The 18,128-nt window shown below is 38.0% G+C and overlaps 1 protein-coding gene across 1 annotated transcript; it reads right to left on the bottom strand.

Annotated features, from left to right (window-relative positions):
* Nucleotides 1-16,462: 16,462 nt before the first annotated feature.
* LOC112350143 (pentatricopeptide repeat-containing protein At1g03540-like) lies at nt 16,463-17,549 on the bottom strand. The gene is made up of 3 exons (XM_024685824.1): nt 17,060-17,549; nt 16,844-16,937; nt 16,463-16,646 (listed from the first exon to the last, which is right to left on the bottom strand). Exons 1-3 carry the CDS (start codon nt 17,547-17,549, stop codon nt 16,463-16,465), a joined length of 768 nt encoding a protein of 255 aa, XP_024541592.1.
* Nucleotides 17,550-18,128: the final 579 nt, after the last annotated feature.

The raw sequence follows: 18,128 nt of genomic DNA on the forward strand, positions 1-18,128 counted from the left end.
AAACGACCGAGATACTGCACCTTGCCCAAGAAGCGCTGCACATCATTCACACACTTCGGAGTAGGGAACTTTAGAATAGTCATAAGTTTGTTAGGATCAACTTGCAAACCTTCATGAGAAATACGGTACCCAAGATAAGTCGTGTCCTTGGACCCAAACACGCATTTCGACTGCTTCAGCTTTAAACCAATGTCTTATAGCTGATCTAACTTTACACACATCACAAATGTGCTCCTCCCACATCCCCTCCGAGTGAATCAAGACATCATCAATGAAATCAGTAGTCACCTCTAGCATATCACAAAGAACCTCATCCATCATCCACTGGAAAGTTGCTAAAGCATTGTTTAAACCAAACGGCATCACCAAGAACTCGTACAAACCAAATGGTGTACGAAAAGCAGTCTTAGGAATATCTTCTTCAGCCATCGGTACTTGCCAGTACCCAGAAGCAAGATCTAGCTTGGTGAACCAACGACTTCGCCCCAGACGATCCAAGAGATCAGTAGTGTGAAGAAGAGGGTATATATCTGGGATTATCACTTTGTTTAACGAACAATAGTTGATGCAGAAACGAATATTCCTATCAGGCTTCGTCACAAAATGAGGTTCACATGCCCAAGGACTCTGCGACTTTCGAATAACACCCTTCTCCAACATCTCCTTGATGTTTGCACATAAAATCTTGATCTCCTTGGGTGACCGACAATGAACAGAAACCTTGATTGGACGAGCATCCCTGGTTGGAATCGGATGACGTGTGGCAATCTTGGCCCCAGACGATAGGTCAAATTCAAAGAGATCAGAATACTCCTTCATGAGCCGGTCAACCGTTGTAACACAAAGACTGTCAGAGGGATCGGAAAAGGGAAGAGCAGAACAAGACAAAAACATAGGAGGAAATAATGGGGGAACAAAAATAATAGAAGCAAAGGTAAAAGTAGAGGGATGAAAAGTTACGGAAGTGAGAAGAATGAATGAAATATAAAGAAGTATGAAACAAGGGGGAGAAGCCTCAAAGTCACACTTGGCATAATTGCACTGCAACCAATCTAGTTATACCAATTGTTGCTCCAGAGTCAAAGGAGGAGATTGCTAATCTACCATAAAGACGGACGAAGAAAGAGCAAAAGAAGAGAAACGACAAAAAGTGAGAAGGAAATGGGAGATCTAGACAATGCAAAAAGCTAGATCTAAACTAAAATCCTGAAAGGGAACAAAAGAAAAGAAATGGAAAAAGCTAGATCTAAACGATGCAAAAGTTAAATCTAAACCAAAATCCCAAATTCAAGCACTCCTCAAGAACAATCAAAAGTGCCCTTCACCTCCACCAATGTGAATGTTTGGAATATGAAAAGGGAATATAGAAAATGTGTATATCAATTAGCCCAAAAACCCTAGTTTATATATAGAAGCGAGTAGTCCAAATTGAAACTAATCTAACAACTACCAAAATCCCACTATGCTAATATTAGTATATGGCATCGTAGCAGTACATTTGGCCCTCACAGTTGCAATTAAATATAAATAACCGAAATGCTAGACAATATATATATCCTGATATTGCCCTTTATATTATACATTTAACCCTCATATTCATAATTGGAAAATTTAACATACAACAAATGTCATTCCCCAAATGTATTCTGTGTCTCCATCCAATGTTGAATTATATTATTTACATCTTATTTTACTCCATAAAAAAGGTGTTACGTCTTTCAAAGATCTCAAAACAGTTAACAATATTTATTATGACACCTTTTAACAAGTTGTATATGCAATGGGGCTTATAGCTGATGATATCGAATGGGAAAAATGTTTAGAAAATGCTTGCTTTTTTAGAATGCTATCAAAGTTACAACAATTATTTGTATTACTTTATACCTTTTGCACTCCAAAAGATCCTTACTTTTTATGGGATAAATTTAAAGACTTCCTTTCTAAAGATTTCATGCAAACAAATCCAATTTTTCATTATGAATATGCTTTACATAACATAAATATTAAAATGAAAATGCATGGCAAAATTAATCAAAACTACCATCTACCTTTCCCGTCTGAAAATTTTGATAATGAAAATAATGTCAACTCAACACAAATATATCAAAATGTTGAACAAAATATTTCTCAATTTAATCAAGAATAGTTAAATATTTTTAATGATATTCTTAATGTTATTGATCACCCAACTGAGCATAATCAATACATTTTCATTGATGGCCCTGGTAGTACTGGTAAAACATTTTTTCTTAACACTCTTAGAAATATTTTACAATTGGAAAAAATAAATGTTGTTAGCATAGCTTAGATAGAAATTGCAAGTACTTTACTTTATAATGGCCAAACTTCACACACTACTTTTAAACCTCTTATTCCAATAAATGAAACATCAACTTCTGCTATAACTACTAATAGTGAAGCATGTATAAGAATTAAATCTACTAACATATTGTTGTAGGATGAAATAAATATGGTTCACACTTATGCATTCACTACTGTTGATCGAGTGTTGCAAGACTTAAAAATACATTATTACCTTTTGGTGGCATAATTGTTATGATTAGCGGGGACTTTAGAGAGATACTTCTAGTCATTCCACATGGACATAAGGCATAAATTATTTCAAATTCTATAAGAATGAATAAATTATAGAGATTATTTAGAAAATTATCTTGAAAACAAATATGTGACTTGCTGAAAGTGATAAATCATGGGCTGAATGACTTCTCAAAGTTGGAAATGGTGAAAATTTTCAAAATTTACCATCTTTACCTTCTAACTCCATTTTATTACTGCATACATAACTAACTTATTCATCTATTATTGATTTTGTTTACCCTTTAGTACTTGATATTTCAAACACTATCAAGTCATATTTACCCCACTTAATGATGACATATTTGCAATCAATAATACTATTGTCTCTAGATTACAAGGTGATACATTTATCTACAAAAGTGTTGATTTTGTTGATACTGAACATCCTGAAAATTTTCCAATAGAATTCCTAAATTCTATTACACCTTCTAGTTTCCCACCACATAAACTCTCTTTCAAACAAGGTGCTATTCTTATCCTCTTAAGGAATATATCTCCATCAGCAGGACTATACAATGGCATATGTCTCATCTTGAAAAATGCACTACCAAATGTTTTAGACTGCGAAATTGTGATGGGGCAATTTAAAGGGATAAGAGTTTTTATCCCATGTATCACACTAATACCATCAAATACAAAAATTCCGTTCAAAGGACAATTTCCAATCCATTTAGGTTACTACTTAACAATCCCCAAATGCTAAGGACAGACATTTGACTGAGTTGGAGCTTACTTGCTCCCCTAGTTTTCACTCATGGGCAACTTTATGTGATTTTATCAAGATCCACATCACCACATGGCATTAAAATTAAAGTTCAAAACACCACATGCTAAGGCCACCTCCTTTCTCAAGATCCTTCTGTTTTTACAATCAAAAGAGGTTTTATATTAAAGCTCTTTGTAAACCACCGAGCATTTGCTCGTCTATCACAATAAAGAGGAGTTGCTGAACTTTTTGGGCCGCTGGATCCAACCAATCATAAAGGGGTTATTTCTTTAACATGTGTTTGCAAATAATCTCACTAATGTTTGCTCCCGGCCAATGGGAGGCAACTAAGCTGCGTGGGGCGAGAGAAGAAAGCGTTGTGACACATGTTGCATGTAAAGTGTTGACCATAACTGCACTTGCGGTCTATCAAGTAAATTGGTTTTGTTTTGTAATGTTTTTCTAGGGTTTATGAAATGGCAAGCCCTTGCCACTGCTGCCGATTTGCAATCCAAATCTGAGATGCTGTGTCAACGCACATCTTGGTACAGTTTGTGTCAAGATTTAATTGATTTGTCCGCACTTTCTTCTAGCATTGTTTTAGTTCCAGGTCTGCTTTGGTAGTGGTAGAGTTAAAAAATGAAGGGTCAAATGCTTATAAGCAAAATCTATATGATAAGATGATAGCTATTGAGCGGAGAATCACTGCTGGAAGCAACACTATTGTCTTGAAAAATCAACAAGGTTGGTTTCTATTGTGCGAGGGATTTACATCTTTTGTATTGTGTATTCCAGGTGAAAATCTTTCTTCAAACAAGCAGAATTTGTGCAATGTGATCGACCATTTCAGTGTAAGCTAAGATTGTATTTTAAACTTTTCTACTTTCCTTGACATGGAAAACCCATGTGTGATTATGTCTCAAGACATGAGTTGGCATTACCACTGCCGCCTCCAAGGCCAGCACCGCTTGGAACTCTTTTGTCCAAGTGAAGGGAAGAGGCCATGGTGACAAGTGTTACACCATGCACTCCTAGGGCTCCATGGCTGCTTTGCTCAGGCACGGTTGTGTGGGCATTCCCGTGAGAGTCTGTGCATCTGTAAGCTCCTAGAGGAGGTGCTCACAGGGATAATAGGGGCAAGTAGAATGGTAGTTAGGCACACAATCCAGACTCCTTTCGGGATCAACTCACTTGCAAGCAGTGCATGAGCAGCACCATAGGCAGGGCTGGTGAGGGAGTGCACCAGAAATGAAGAGCTGGGCTATGCTTGAATCCTGGAGCTGACTGGCACCATGGCAGCGGGTGTGGGTGATGCAAGGTATGCGAGTGACCAGATGGTGTGTGCGACCTGAAGGCATCAAAAGAGTTCTTTGAGCTGTCAAAGGAGGGGAAGCTGAAGAAGCTGAAGTACACTGCCAGTGATCCTCCAGCATCCGCTCAAAGAGCCCGGGAGCTGAGACTACATCTCCCTGGTGGCAGTAGCTGGAGATGATTGCGTTCCAAGTTACAGCATCACGTCCCGCACTGGCCGCTGAGTTGAAAACTTTGCAAGCTTCTGCCATGCAGCCACACCATCCGTAGAAGCCCAGCAGAGAGTTCACGACGACCACCTCGGCTTCCATCTCGGCATGACAGATCTGCTGGTGGATGGCACTTCCAGTCTCCAGAGCCTTGGAGCTCCCACAGGCCTGGAGTGCAGCAGTGTAAGTTGGAGCGTTGGGTACTAGGCTTTGGACTTGCTGCATCTGCGAGAAGAGGTCCAGTGCAGCCGGTGCTTGCTCCGCCTGGATGTATCCGAACATCAGCGTTGTCCACGAGACAACATTGTGCCTCTCCATCCGGTCAAAAACTCTCCGCGCATCCACCTCTTTGTAAAGCACCCAGCATTTGCTGGGCAAGTACTCGTATTCAAATATAGATTCTAGGATATTTTAATAGCTAATAGTTGTTGTTCATTTAGATTAATATTTTTATTTATAATTTATAATCTTTCCTAAACACTTTCTAGTATATTCTTGTTTATTCTACTATTGATATGGAATAATATTAATCTTGACTCATAAATTATAAATATGTTTATAACCATTGATCAATTAAAATACTCAATGAATGATACTAAGTATTGTCTCTCATATTTTTTGTCCTTCACCATGGTGTGCCAGAAGAACGAAGGGCCTAGATCCCCAGAGCCGTCTGATCATGGGCTCCGGGCAGCCTCGGAAGCCATGGTTCTCAGGAAGGGGAGGCCACCCCAGCCCAGGCTAGGGCCAGTGGCCATGGTTAGCAGGAATATCAGCTCAATGTTGTGGCAGCCAATGGGCGGGATGCATGTGTGGCCAGGAAGGGAAGAGGCTGTGGTGACAGCTGTTCTGCCATGCACTCCTAGGGCTCCATGGCTGCTCTGCTCGGACGGGGTTGTGTGGGCATTCCTGTGAGAGTCTGTGCGTCTATAGGCTCCTAGAGGAGGTAATAGGGGCCACACAATCCATGTTCCTCTCAAGATCAACTTAGGACTGTGAGAGGCAAATTGGCTCATCTCCAACTCAAAGCTTTGATCCCTGTTCACCACTGCCTCAAGAGCTCTATAGCTTTGGCCTACAGGAAAGCAATTATCAAGGACACTCCCTCTTCATCCCCAAATTCTCTTGAGGAATCCCTTACTGCTGGGCCTGGTGAGGGATTGTTTTTTCAGCACATGCTCAAGATCAACTCCGTTTGTAGGAACCACGTGTTTCAAGTTGACGTAGGGCTGTCGAGTTACTGCGCCAGCCAACACTACTCCTGAAGTTTTGGAAATCTGACATGGCACTAATGTTCGGGTTCTCTCAAAAGAGAAGGAGAAGGAGAAGGCGCCACCACAAGCATCGCCTGGTTTAGATTCGTTTTTAGATCAAGGTAAGTTGTAAGTTTGGATATCTTTGTATTCTATGATGAGATTTTTTTTTCCGTCCGATACTGCTTCCATGAAATCTAAAATTTAGTTCCAGTTTCCAAGATTCTGAGGGCTGGTTTCAATGATGCGTGCTTATGGGCTTTCTCAGGTGTCTGGGATGCTGTGCCAGGTAACCTGATGCTGGCGTAGGAGCAACACTTGGGGCTGCAGCTCAAAATTGCAAAGCTGTGGATTATGAGGCAGAGATTGGTAAACACAACATTGGAGTTATTTTGTTGTTCTTGAGTGTGCTTCGCAAAAGTCTAATATTTCCCTTTCAGATCATTACATAGTTGTGAATTTTATATATATCCAACTGTAGTCTGCATTTCTATTCTGCATAAACTTCTATACAAACTCAATTAATATATATATATATATATATATATATATATATATATATATATATATATATATATATTAAAATCTATAATCAAACAGACTGAAAATGCCTCGCCTCCGCCATCTTTTGAGAGCAATACGACATAGTAAAAAATCTAATGGAGATTTAGATGGCTCTTAAACTATGATTGATCATGATACACATACTATAGCTGTTCAAAATAATCATGATAATGATTCTATACACCAAAATCTTAAAATTGGAGGTAATATAACTTGGTTATTCTGGCAACACACTGAAGAGTTTTCATCTTTAAAATGCAATGCATTACAAAAAGTACAAACAAATGATAAACTACTGATATTAAAATTTATAATGTTAAAATCATTATAAATGCTATGACTTTCTAGTGTGGTATTCATGGGTGGGAGTGGTGGATTTAATATTGCTTGATATATGTAATCATCATAATGACATGCATGTAAGATTCCAGATGCTTTTGACTGTCTAACTGATTAGTGTATATAATCATTATCATGATCACCCTAAACTCATTTTCATGATCACCCTAAACCCTAAACTAGTATTATATTATTATAGTATAGGAACCACCAAAATCATTATAAGTGGTAAACATAGGAATCACCATCCAACAAAGTTCAATAGCTGGTATACCATCAAGGAAACTCAATAATAAAACGTAACTACCAAAATTTATAAATAGGATGCCAAACAACCTACTAAAGATAACTCAAAGAACACAAAGTACCATTAACTGACAAACACAATGCTCGCGAATGTATCACCCGAAGGAAATAATATCATAATCTATCAAAACTAACTCGAGCAATAATCAACAAAACAGAATGAATGTGGTAAGACCAACAAACACTCATTTATACTAACTATCGCACTAGTCAATTTAAATAGATCCCAGCCAATAACACCAAGGAACTCAAGTTGCCTTAGCAAGTGTAAGCAACATTCTATTGATGTCTCAAACCCAAGAGACCAATCCAAAGCAAATCACAAACAAGATGTGATATTGCAAAAAACTATAAGCTATCAAAGAAAACAACTAACCATCATGAAATATCATTGATCATCCATCAATGAAGAAATGCATAATTATTGTCAAAGAAGAATTCACCATCCCAAAGAATAGTGAATCATTCTATATCAACAATAATTAAGCAAAACCATTTGACATAGATAAGCATCTATCCTAGATGATAGTTAATCATCACCAATGATTGCCAGATGTAAATACTAACTTCAACATTGAAACTAATGAACCAAAATGCCTTCCCCTACAACTCATAACAAATGAAACAATGAGTATGGAAACTCAAAGAACCAAAAGCTCGAAGAAGGCTATAGCCAAGTTGTGCCCAACAAGGATCACGAGTTTTGCATGAACTAATTTCAATGCTAAAGAAGAAATTATGGTACAACCCGCAATATCTTCCTCAACACATCTATAAGCTAAACTTCATAATGCCAAAGCTAATGAAGAGCATATCTGCATCAATCCAAAAACTAAGCATAACGAAGCTATGCTCAACAAGTGATCACCAAACAATCCTCCATGAATCCATCTATAGCAAGACGTAACTCACTTCATAATAAACACAAGAAGAATCATTAATAATTGATATATCTCAATTCAAATCTAATAAGGATTCAAACATTTCAATAACAATCACTAACTCTTCCTCTCGTAAAGCTAGTATAGTCCATGACTAAATCATTTTTCAAAGAAAAGCCAAAGCTCAACGTCTACTAAACAATCTCGTCTAGAACACAACTAACTCAACTTGCCACTCAGTTCGTTTGAACATCAACATAATTGCTAACTAGCAAATGTACGAATGCTAATAACACAAAGTTACAACCAAATCATCAACACTATCTCTATCGAGACTAATGAAACTCAATATCAATCCTAAGAAAAAACATCTCATTTCACTTGAATCTTAACATCAACAATGTTAATGACAAGGCATCACTTCAATGCCATCAACACCAAAACAAAGCTAAAAGAAAGCAAAAGTGGATCACCACTCAAACTCTCTAGCAACTAAGTTAACTAAAGTTGAAGATACTTTAGTCAGTATCCGAGACCAATTCTTTAACAATACTCAGCTACAGATAACACTTCATCAAGGAGTGAATCATCACATCCAAGACTCAATGAAATTCAACACTATGAACTAAATGCAACCAAATGATATCAACAAAAGAATCGATATGCCAACATAGAAAACCCATGCAAGCCACAACACGATCCTCCACAACACCATCTGGTAAAGCAAACCCATCATCGCTAAATCATCATCGAGTGAAGCAAGTGTTACAGTCCTTGACAAAGTCTATAAGCAACCACTAGTTGCAAAGCAACCAACAATCACTCTCTTCAACTTGCTTTCACAAGACCCAAACACTAAATTCGCACCATTGAGTCATATACTTGTCCAACATAAACATAACACCTCAAGTACGAGATATAGGTTCATGGACAAACATAAACTAAATAACCACTCGAATCCAACTTAACCGCAATAAACTCACTAGTGCATTTAGCCACTAGCTCTGAGCATGCCTTGAAGAGGCTAGTTATGCATGATCAACACTCAACTAAAACTAAAGTGAAGACCATGAGATGAATTTATATTGATACACAACCTCCACTTAGACAAAGTTATAGTATGGGTACCAACATCTCAACTATAAACAACTAAGTTGAACATCACTAACCTCAGCCAAGGTATAGAGCCACCAAAACCAAGTCAAGATCAATGAGAGCTCACTAGTCTCATAGAATCTTAACAAAATGCAAGATGCAACTTGCCACCAAGCATAATGCTATAGAAGGAAGGCACAAGGGTCACCTTTCTAGAAAAACGCAATAGCCACTTTTTTTTACACCAACTCTAGACTCTATCCAACTCAATTGCTTTAACTCCAAAAGTCAATATCCTTTTTGGGCTGCATCATACAAACTACCTACTAAAGTTTAAGCTAACCGAAGTTAACTCTAACCCTTTATTGACTTACGAAAACAGAATGGTTTTCGAGCAAAGTGATTAATAGATCAGCCATTGGAAAAATCTAAAAAAAATTGTGAAAAAATTTTCCATCCTAGAGAAAGAATGACTCTCAGTCTAGAAATACAAACTTTCAAAACTCAGCCAACTTCCTCCTACTAACAACTTCACATAGGTTCATCTCAACACCAATTCTCATGACCCATAATATGCTTAAGCATCGAACATTTTTGCCCATACTTCCGACATCTAACACCGACATTCATAAAATGCAAAGTAAACATCCAAGGCTTGATCACGAAGACCACATCTTCGGATATCCACACTGCACTAACACTCTTCGTCAACCATCTTCAAGATCTAATGTGAAGCTAAAACACTAACAAGAAAAAAATGATATGGAAAATCAAGCTCTAAGGAAAATTCCTCATCACTCGAAATAATAATGCCACTTCCACTAACACAAGTGTTAGTGATGTCAATACCTCAACTACACATTTTCTCCATCTAAAAATCTACTCCAAGTGTTAACGGATCAACTAACAAACTATAACAAGTGAATGTTATAACCTTTTTCCAACACCTTATGGACAAACCCTTATGGAAACAAGGTACCAACTTAAATTTAGCATAATGGACCACCTTCGAGAATTCCAGTTAAAGCTATTACAATGTTACTATGTGCAAGTAGATTAGCTTCACTATCAACCACTTTGGGGTTGATCATCGATTAACCAAGCAACTTCGTAAACACATTGCTCATTATTACATAGATATGATATAAGAAATCACAATGACTTGATCATCAATTGAGCAACACAACGAGTAATGCCCATATTACTATTACAAAGGTTTATGTGAATATCAAGTGTCAACTCGATTTGACAAATTGTAACATAAATGCCACACTCCATTAATAGGGATTTACAACACCTAACACCACTAACTTTTGTTCACAACATGGACAAGCTCATGCCACCCTCTTTCCAACCAAACTCAAAACTAATCCAACCCCAAGCTACTCAAAGAGCAATAGCAAAGTTCCCCGGAAAAGAATTGAGCATTGCAACCCAAGTCTTCCAATAATAAGCCTAAACAAAATGGTTTAGCACTTCACTGCTATCCATCTTACAACTCACCATTTGTAAGACCATTATTTCCAAATGCATCAAGGTAGGGACTCTTGATTGCATGATGTGAACATAAGCAATGAGTTACACTTCATTGCAAATCATTTCTCCAAGAGGAGAAAATGATTTACATGTTTGATCCTTCGTCCCTGATGACTCTCTTTTTAGTCTCTACTTTGACTAAACCTCAAGTTTGCTTTCGCACTACCCTCAATCTAATCTAAGAAAAGTTTATGAGAGAGCACAGCAACGACTACTTGAACCAATAAACTAATCCCTATAGTCTTGATTGATCCACTTATAATCATGCCTAAGAAGGATCCACTAGTGCCGTGCTAAACAACTACGGATCAGCCTATTTGCTACTCATAGCAAACCCAGGGAAGGTTTACTTTCACCCACGGTATATGGAACAACTCATGGAAGTATTGATAGGCTAACATTAATCCTGCCAACTCAAAGTGTATCCTCAAGTTGCTAATGTGCTTCACGAGCCCAAACTCAAACTCGTGTGAACGGAACAGCTCAATCCCTCTCTTGAGCCCAAGAGCAAGCTCACATTATTTATTATTTCGGTACAAAAGGTAACCAAATCCATACCCAAGGAACAAATGTGAAACCTTTGCACCCAAACGTGTACCCACTTGGATCATCGTTTTCATCTCTGCGTATGCAATGAGATTAGTTGCCCAATCTCATTGGATAGCACTCGCTGAGACTCATCCTCTAATACCAAATGTAGCTCACATGGTTTTGACCCTTTATCCTATGGTGATTTACCATAGGATATGAAGCGGAATCTAAACCCTCTTTATGCCACGTGATGCATGCCATGTGTCACATGCCACATGTCCATAAGATAGTGGTGCGGAACCCGAGGTTCAAGGCCTTAGGCCACTGAATAAAGGAACAGTGCCAAACTCCCAAGCATGGAGCTAAGGAGCATTAGCACTGGAGCACGGAACGACTCCCGAGCATATATCCCAAGGAGTGAAGGGACAGAAGCCCGAAGCGACTTGGAATAGTCCTGGAGCAACTAGCATCCCAATGCCAGGACCAGCACGCAAAACTGAGCCAAATGGAGTCTGGTGCTATTTCGGCATACCGGTGGCCTAACACAAAGATATGGGTACTCCACCAGCTAGCATGGAGTGAAACTTGGGCTTAGACCCAAGCCGGATGCAGAACAAGGACAGGCATGCAAGCGGGAGCTAGACTATGCCTCAGGTTGGTCGGCCATGCCCAACCTACACTATCCCTACTATACATTTGGAACCCCCCTTCCCCCCCCCCCACGCTTTGGGCTTTCACCCCAAGCCTCCCTTAGTATCAGGAGTTAATCTTTGGGACAAGCTCGAAACTTACTAAATATGGAATGGCGCTAGATTGCAAATTTGGACACGGGACGAACACCATCGTGTTCAGGCTGATTTCTACATTCCGTAGATATGCCAAATAAGCAAATCTAGACACTTTCCATAAATAGCATTTGGGACTGAAATAAGACTAACACAAAGGGCATGATAGCAAGGGTGTTTAGAAGACACAGTAAGCTATCATCTAGCGATATTAAGGGACCAAGCTCAATATCACGGGGGTTCCTAACACTAGCAAGTGCAAGCCAACATCATGAGTTTCTCATCACCGTGTCAAATCTGCTTGACTAAATGACAACTTAGGATATCCTTCCTTAGTGCCCTTCCGGTCTAAATGCACATGTGATGACTAGTTTCTCAATTCGCTTAGGCGAAGACTAATAACAAGTCCAACAATACCGACCTCCTGTTATCGTGGTAGTAAGGTAAGAGTGTCCGTAAGGACTAGCCGACAGGTAACTTTCGATACTTGAAGTCACATTCGTGACATGTATGAAATGGAACAAGAAGAAAATTTTTTTGCTACACTTTCAGATTATCCTATATATGGTGTTTACATGTTATTAAAAACTAAATGAACTGTTATTAAAAACTAAAAGAACTGTAATGCTCCATGGACAAATGATGTTGTTGTTGTGTTTGTTAGTGATGATAGAGAACTGCCTCATAGTCATGAAATTTGCATATATCCAACTGTAAGCAATTCTAAATGTATCTCAACACTTGATTATAATTGTGATCCAATGGTTTACCCATTAATATTTCCTTTTGGTAACAAAGGCTAGCACAAAAATATTTTTAATTCCGGATGTCAAATTACATTACTTCAATATTATGCATACTGTTTATCTATAAGAGACACAATACACTTTGGTTTTGATCAAATTTTACATGTAGGAAAACTCACACAATAATATATAGTCGATGACTGGTCTTATGGATTATGTTGCAAACCGTGCTACTAATGAAAATATAAATTCAAACAAGATTGTTATTTTACCTTCAAGTTTTGGGGGTGGCCCTAAAGCAATGCAACAAAATTATTTAAATACAATGGCTATAGTTATTCATTTTTCAAAGCCAGATTTTTTCATTACTTTTACATGCACTCCCAAATGGCCAGAAATTTCTAAAAAATTACATCAAAATGAAGGCCTTGAAGATCATCTAGGCTTGGTTTCTAGAGTATTTCATATCAAGCTTAAAGAATTTTTGAATGATATTACTAAAAAATATATTTTTGGAAATTGTATTGCTTTTATATATGTAATTGAATTTCAAAGGAGAGGCCTTCCACATTGTCACTTTCTAGGGATTTTATCTGATGAAAACAAGATTAAAAATTGTGATGCTATTAATCAATACATAATGGCACAATTGCTTGATCCTCAAAATGAACTTGAAATTTTTAAAATAATTACCTCTAATATGATACATAGTCCATGTGGGCATCTTTAACCTAATAGTCCTTGCATGGAAAATGGCACTTGCTCAAAGGCATGTTTTAATTTGGGATGAAATCCCAACTTTTTAAATACACGTTATATATCTGCTCCAAAAGCAATATAGATACTTTTTAAATTTAAAATACATGGTTATTTGACCCCTATAATCTGTCTTTCTATCCATCTTCTAAATTTTCAAAATGTCTATTTTATAGAAGGTTTTACACAAATGGCACTTCAAAGAGCTACTCAAAATGATACAATGTTGACAAAATCGTTTGAATTAAATATAAATGAATGAAATGCTAGACAATGTATTCTGTGTCTCCATCCAATGTTGAATTATATTATTTACATCTTATTTTACTCCATAAAAAAGGTGTTATGTTTTTCAAAGATCTCAAAACAGTTAACAATATTTATTATGACACATTTAAACAAATTTCAGATATAATAGGGTTTATAGTTGATGATATCGAATGGGAAAAATGTTTAGAAAATACTTGCTTTTTTAGAATGCTATCACAATTAAAACAATTATTTGTATTACTTTGTACTTTTTGCACTCCAAATGATCTTTATTTTTTATGGGATAAATTGAAAGACTTCTTTTCTAAGGATTTCATGCAAAAAAATCTAATTTTTCATTATGAATATGTTTTACATAATATAAATATAAAAATGAAAATGCATGGCATAATTAATCAAAACTACCATCTACCTTTCCCGTCTGAAAATTTTGATAATGAAAATAATGTCAACTCAACACAAATATATCAAAATGTTGAACAAAATATTTCTCAATTTAATCAAGAATAGTTAAATATTTTTAATGATATTCTTAATGTTATTGATCACCCAACTGAGCATAATCAATACATTTTCATTGATGGTCCTGGTAGTACTGGTAAAACATTTTTTCTTAACACTCTTAGAAATATTTTACAACAAAAAAAAAAAATGTTGTTAGCATGGCTATTCCAATAAATGAAATATCAACTTTTGCTATAACTGCTAATAGTGAAGCAGGTATAAGAATCAAAACTACTAACGTATTGTTATGGGATGAAATAAGTATAGTTCACACTCATGCATTCACTACTGTTGATCGAATGTTGCGAGACTTAAAAATACATCATTACCTTTTGGTGGCATAATTGTTGTCACTAGTGGGGACTTTAGAGAAACACTTCTAATCATTCCACATGGACATAGGGCATATATTGTTTCAAGTTTTATAAAAATGAATAAATTATAGAGATTATTTAGAAAATTATCTTTGAAAACAAATATGTGACTTGTTGAAAGTGATAAATCATGGGCTGAATGGCTTCTCAAAGTTGGAAATGGTGAAAATTTTCAAAATTTACCATCTTTACCTTCTAACTCCATTTTATTACCTCATACACAACTAATTTATTCATCTAATATTGATTTTGTCTACTCTTCAGTATTTGATATTTCAAACCCTATCAAGTCATATTTACCCCACTTAATGATGACACATTTGCAATCAATAACACTATTGTTTTTAGATTACAAGGTGATTCATATATCTACAAAAGTTTTGATTTTATTGATATTGAACATCCTGAAAAATTTTCAATAGAATTCCTAAATTCTATCACACCTTCTAGTTTCCCACCACATAAAATCTCTTTCAAACAAGGTGCTATTCTTATCCTCCTAAGAAATATGTCTTCATCAGCAAGACTATGCAATGGCACATGTCTCATCCTGAAAACTGCACTACCAAATGTTTTAGACTGTGGAATTATGATGGGGCAATTTAAGGGGACAAAAGTTTTTATCCCACGTATCACACTAATACCATCAAATATAAAAATTCCGTTCAAAATGTCCAAAAGACAATTTCAAATCCATTTAAGTTACTGCTTAACAATCCCCAAATGCCAAGGACAAACATTTGACTGAGTTGGAGTTTACTTGTTCCCCCCTAGTTTTCACTCATGGGCAACTTTATGTGGCTTTATCAAGATACACATCACTACATGGCATTAGAATTAAAGTTCAAAACACCACATGCCAAAGCCACCTCCTTCCTCAAGATCCTTCTGTTTTTACAATCAACATTGTTTATAAAGAGGTTTTATATTAAACCTCTTTGTAAACCACCCAACATTTGTTGGGCAAGTACTCGTCTATCACAATAAGGAGGACTTGCTAAACTTTCTAGGCCACTAGATCTAGCCAATCATAAAGGGGTTATTTCTTTAATTATATGTTTGCAAATAATTGCACTGATGTTTGCTCTCGGCCAATGGGGGGTAGCCAAATTACGTGGGGCGAGAGAAGAAAGCGTTGTGACACATATTGCAGGTAAATGTGTTGACCATGACTGCACTTGCAATCTATCAAGCGAATTGGTTTTGTTTTATAATGTTTTTCTAGGGTTTATGAAATGGCGAGAGAGCCCCTACCACTGCTGCCAATTTGCGATCCAAATCTGAGATGCTGTGTCAACGCACATCTTGGTATAGTGTGTGTCAAGATTTAATTGATTTGTCTGCACTTTCTTCTAGCATTGTTTTAGTTCCAGGTCTGCTTTGGTAGTGGTAGAGTTAAAAAATGAAGGGTCAAATGCTTTTAAGCCAAATCTATATGACAAGATGATAGTTATTGAGCAGAGAATCACTACTGGAAACAACACTATTGTCTTGAAAAATCACCAATGTTGGTTTCTATCGTGCGAGGGATTTACGTCTTTTGTATTGTGTATTCCAGGTGAAAAACTTTCTTCAAACAAGCAAGATTTGTGCGATGTGATCCACCATTTCAGTGTAAGCTAAGATTGTATTTTAAACTTTTCTACTTTCCTACTGTCACCTGTTTTTTGTAGATTGACGCGGAAAACCCATGTGTGATTATGTCTCAAGACATGAGTCGGCATTACCACTACCACCTCCAAAGCCAGCACCGCTTGGAACTCTTTTGTCCAAGTGAAGGGAAGAGGGCGTGGTGACAGGTGTTACACCATGCACTCCTAGGGCTCCATGGCTGCTCTGCTCAGACACAGTTGTGTGGGCATTCCCGTGAGAGTCTGTGCATCTGTAAGCTCCTAGAGGAAGTGCTCACAGGGATAATAGGGGTGTGATGAAGGTCGGGTTCTTGAGGCAGGCATTGCTGTTGCGGTCCTTGAAAAATCCACTGCCGAAGTAGCATAGAACGTATTCAAAATCCCTCAATGCCGGAACCTGCAACTCAAAGCTTGTCACAAAGGTGAGAATGAGGCTGGCCGATTTTACCTGACTCGTAAGCGGGCAAGTAGAATGGTAGTTGAGCACACAATCCAGGCTCCTTTCGGGATCAACTCACTTGCAAGCCGCACCACAGGCAGGGCTGGTGAGGGAGTGCACCAGAAATGAAGAGCTAGGCTATGCTTGAATCCTGGAGCTGACTGGCACCATGGCAGTGGGTGTGGGTGATGCAAGGTATGCGAGTGACTAGATGGTGTGTGTGACCTGAAGGCGTCAAAGGAGTTCTTTGAGCTGTCAAAGGAGGGGAAGCTGAAGAAGCTGAAGTACACTGCCAGTGATCCTCCAGCATCCGCTCAAAGAGCCTGGGAGCCGAGACTACATCTCCCTGGTGGCAGTAGCTGGAGATGATCGCGTTCCAAGTTACGGCGTCACGTCCCGTGCTGGCCGCTGAGTTGAAAACTTCACAAGCTTCCACCATGCAGCCACACCGTCTGTAGAAGCCCAGCAGAGAGTTCACGACGACCACCTCGGCTTCCATCTCGGCATGACAGATCTGCTGGTGGATGGCACTTCCAGTCTCCAGAGCCTTGGAGCTCCCGCAGGCCTGGAGTGCAGTGGTGTAAGTTGGAGCGTCGGGTACTAGGCCTTGGACTTGCTGCATCTGCGAGAAGAGATCCAGTGCAGCCGGTGCTTGCTCCGCCTGGATGTATCCGAGCATCAGCGTTGTCCACGAGACAACATCGTGCCTCTCCATCCGGTCAAAAACTCTCCGCGCATCCACCTCTTTGTAAAGCACCCAGCATTTGCTGGGCAAGTACTCGTATTCAAATATAGATTCTAGGATATTTTAATAGCTAATAGTTGTTGTTCATTTAGATTAATATTTTTATTTATAATTTATAATCTTTCCTAAACACTTTCTAGTATATTCTTATTTATTCTACTATTGATATGGAATAATATTAATCTTGACTCATAAATTATAAATATGTTTATAACCATTGATCAATTAAAATACTCAATGAATGATACTAAGTATTGTCTCTCATATTTTTTGTCCTTCACCATGGTGTGCCAGCTAAGACCCTTTTGCGTCTTTTCAGGTACCATCTTTGTTTGGGTTTCATGGACGGCTCCATCAACCTTGCAAAGTTTACCAACCTCCCAAGAAAAGCTTTTCTCTCATTGAGCAAGAGTAGTGGATTCCATCCAGATTTCTCTCCCAGATCTGTGAGTGGAGCCTCTTCTCTGCTAAGTCGCTGTGTGCCTTGAGCGCCACCATGAAAGTCTGAGCGTTTGGCTGCTGGCTTGCTCATAGCACTCAAGAGCAAAG

The sequence above is a fragment of the Selaginella moellendorffii genome, unplaced genomic scaffold (genome assembly GCF_000143415.4).
Source record: "Selaginella moellendorffii unplaced genomic scaffold, v1.0 SELMOscaffold_46, whole genome shotgun sequence".
Taxonomy (NCBI): domain Eukaryota; kingdom Viridiplantae; phylum Streptophyta; class Lycopodiopsida; order Selaginellales; family Selaginellaceae; genus Selaginella; species Selaginella moellendorffii.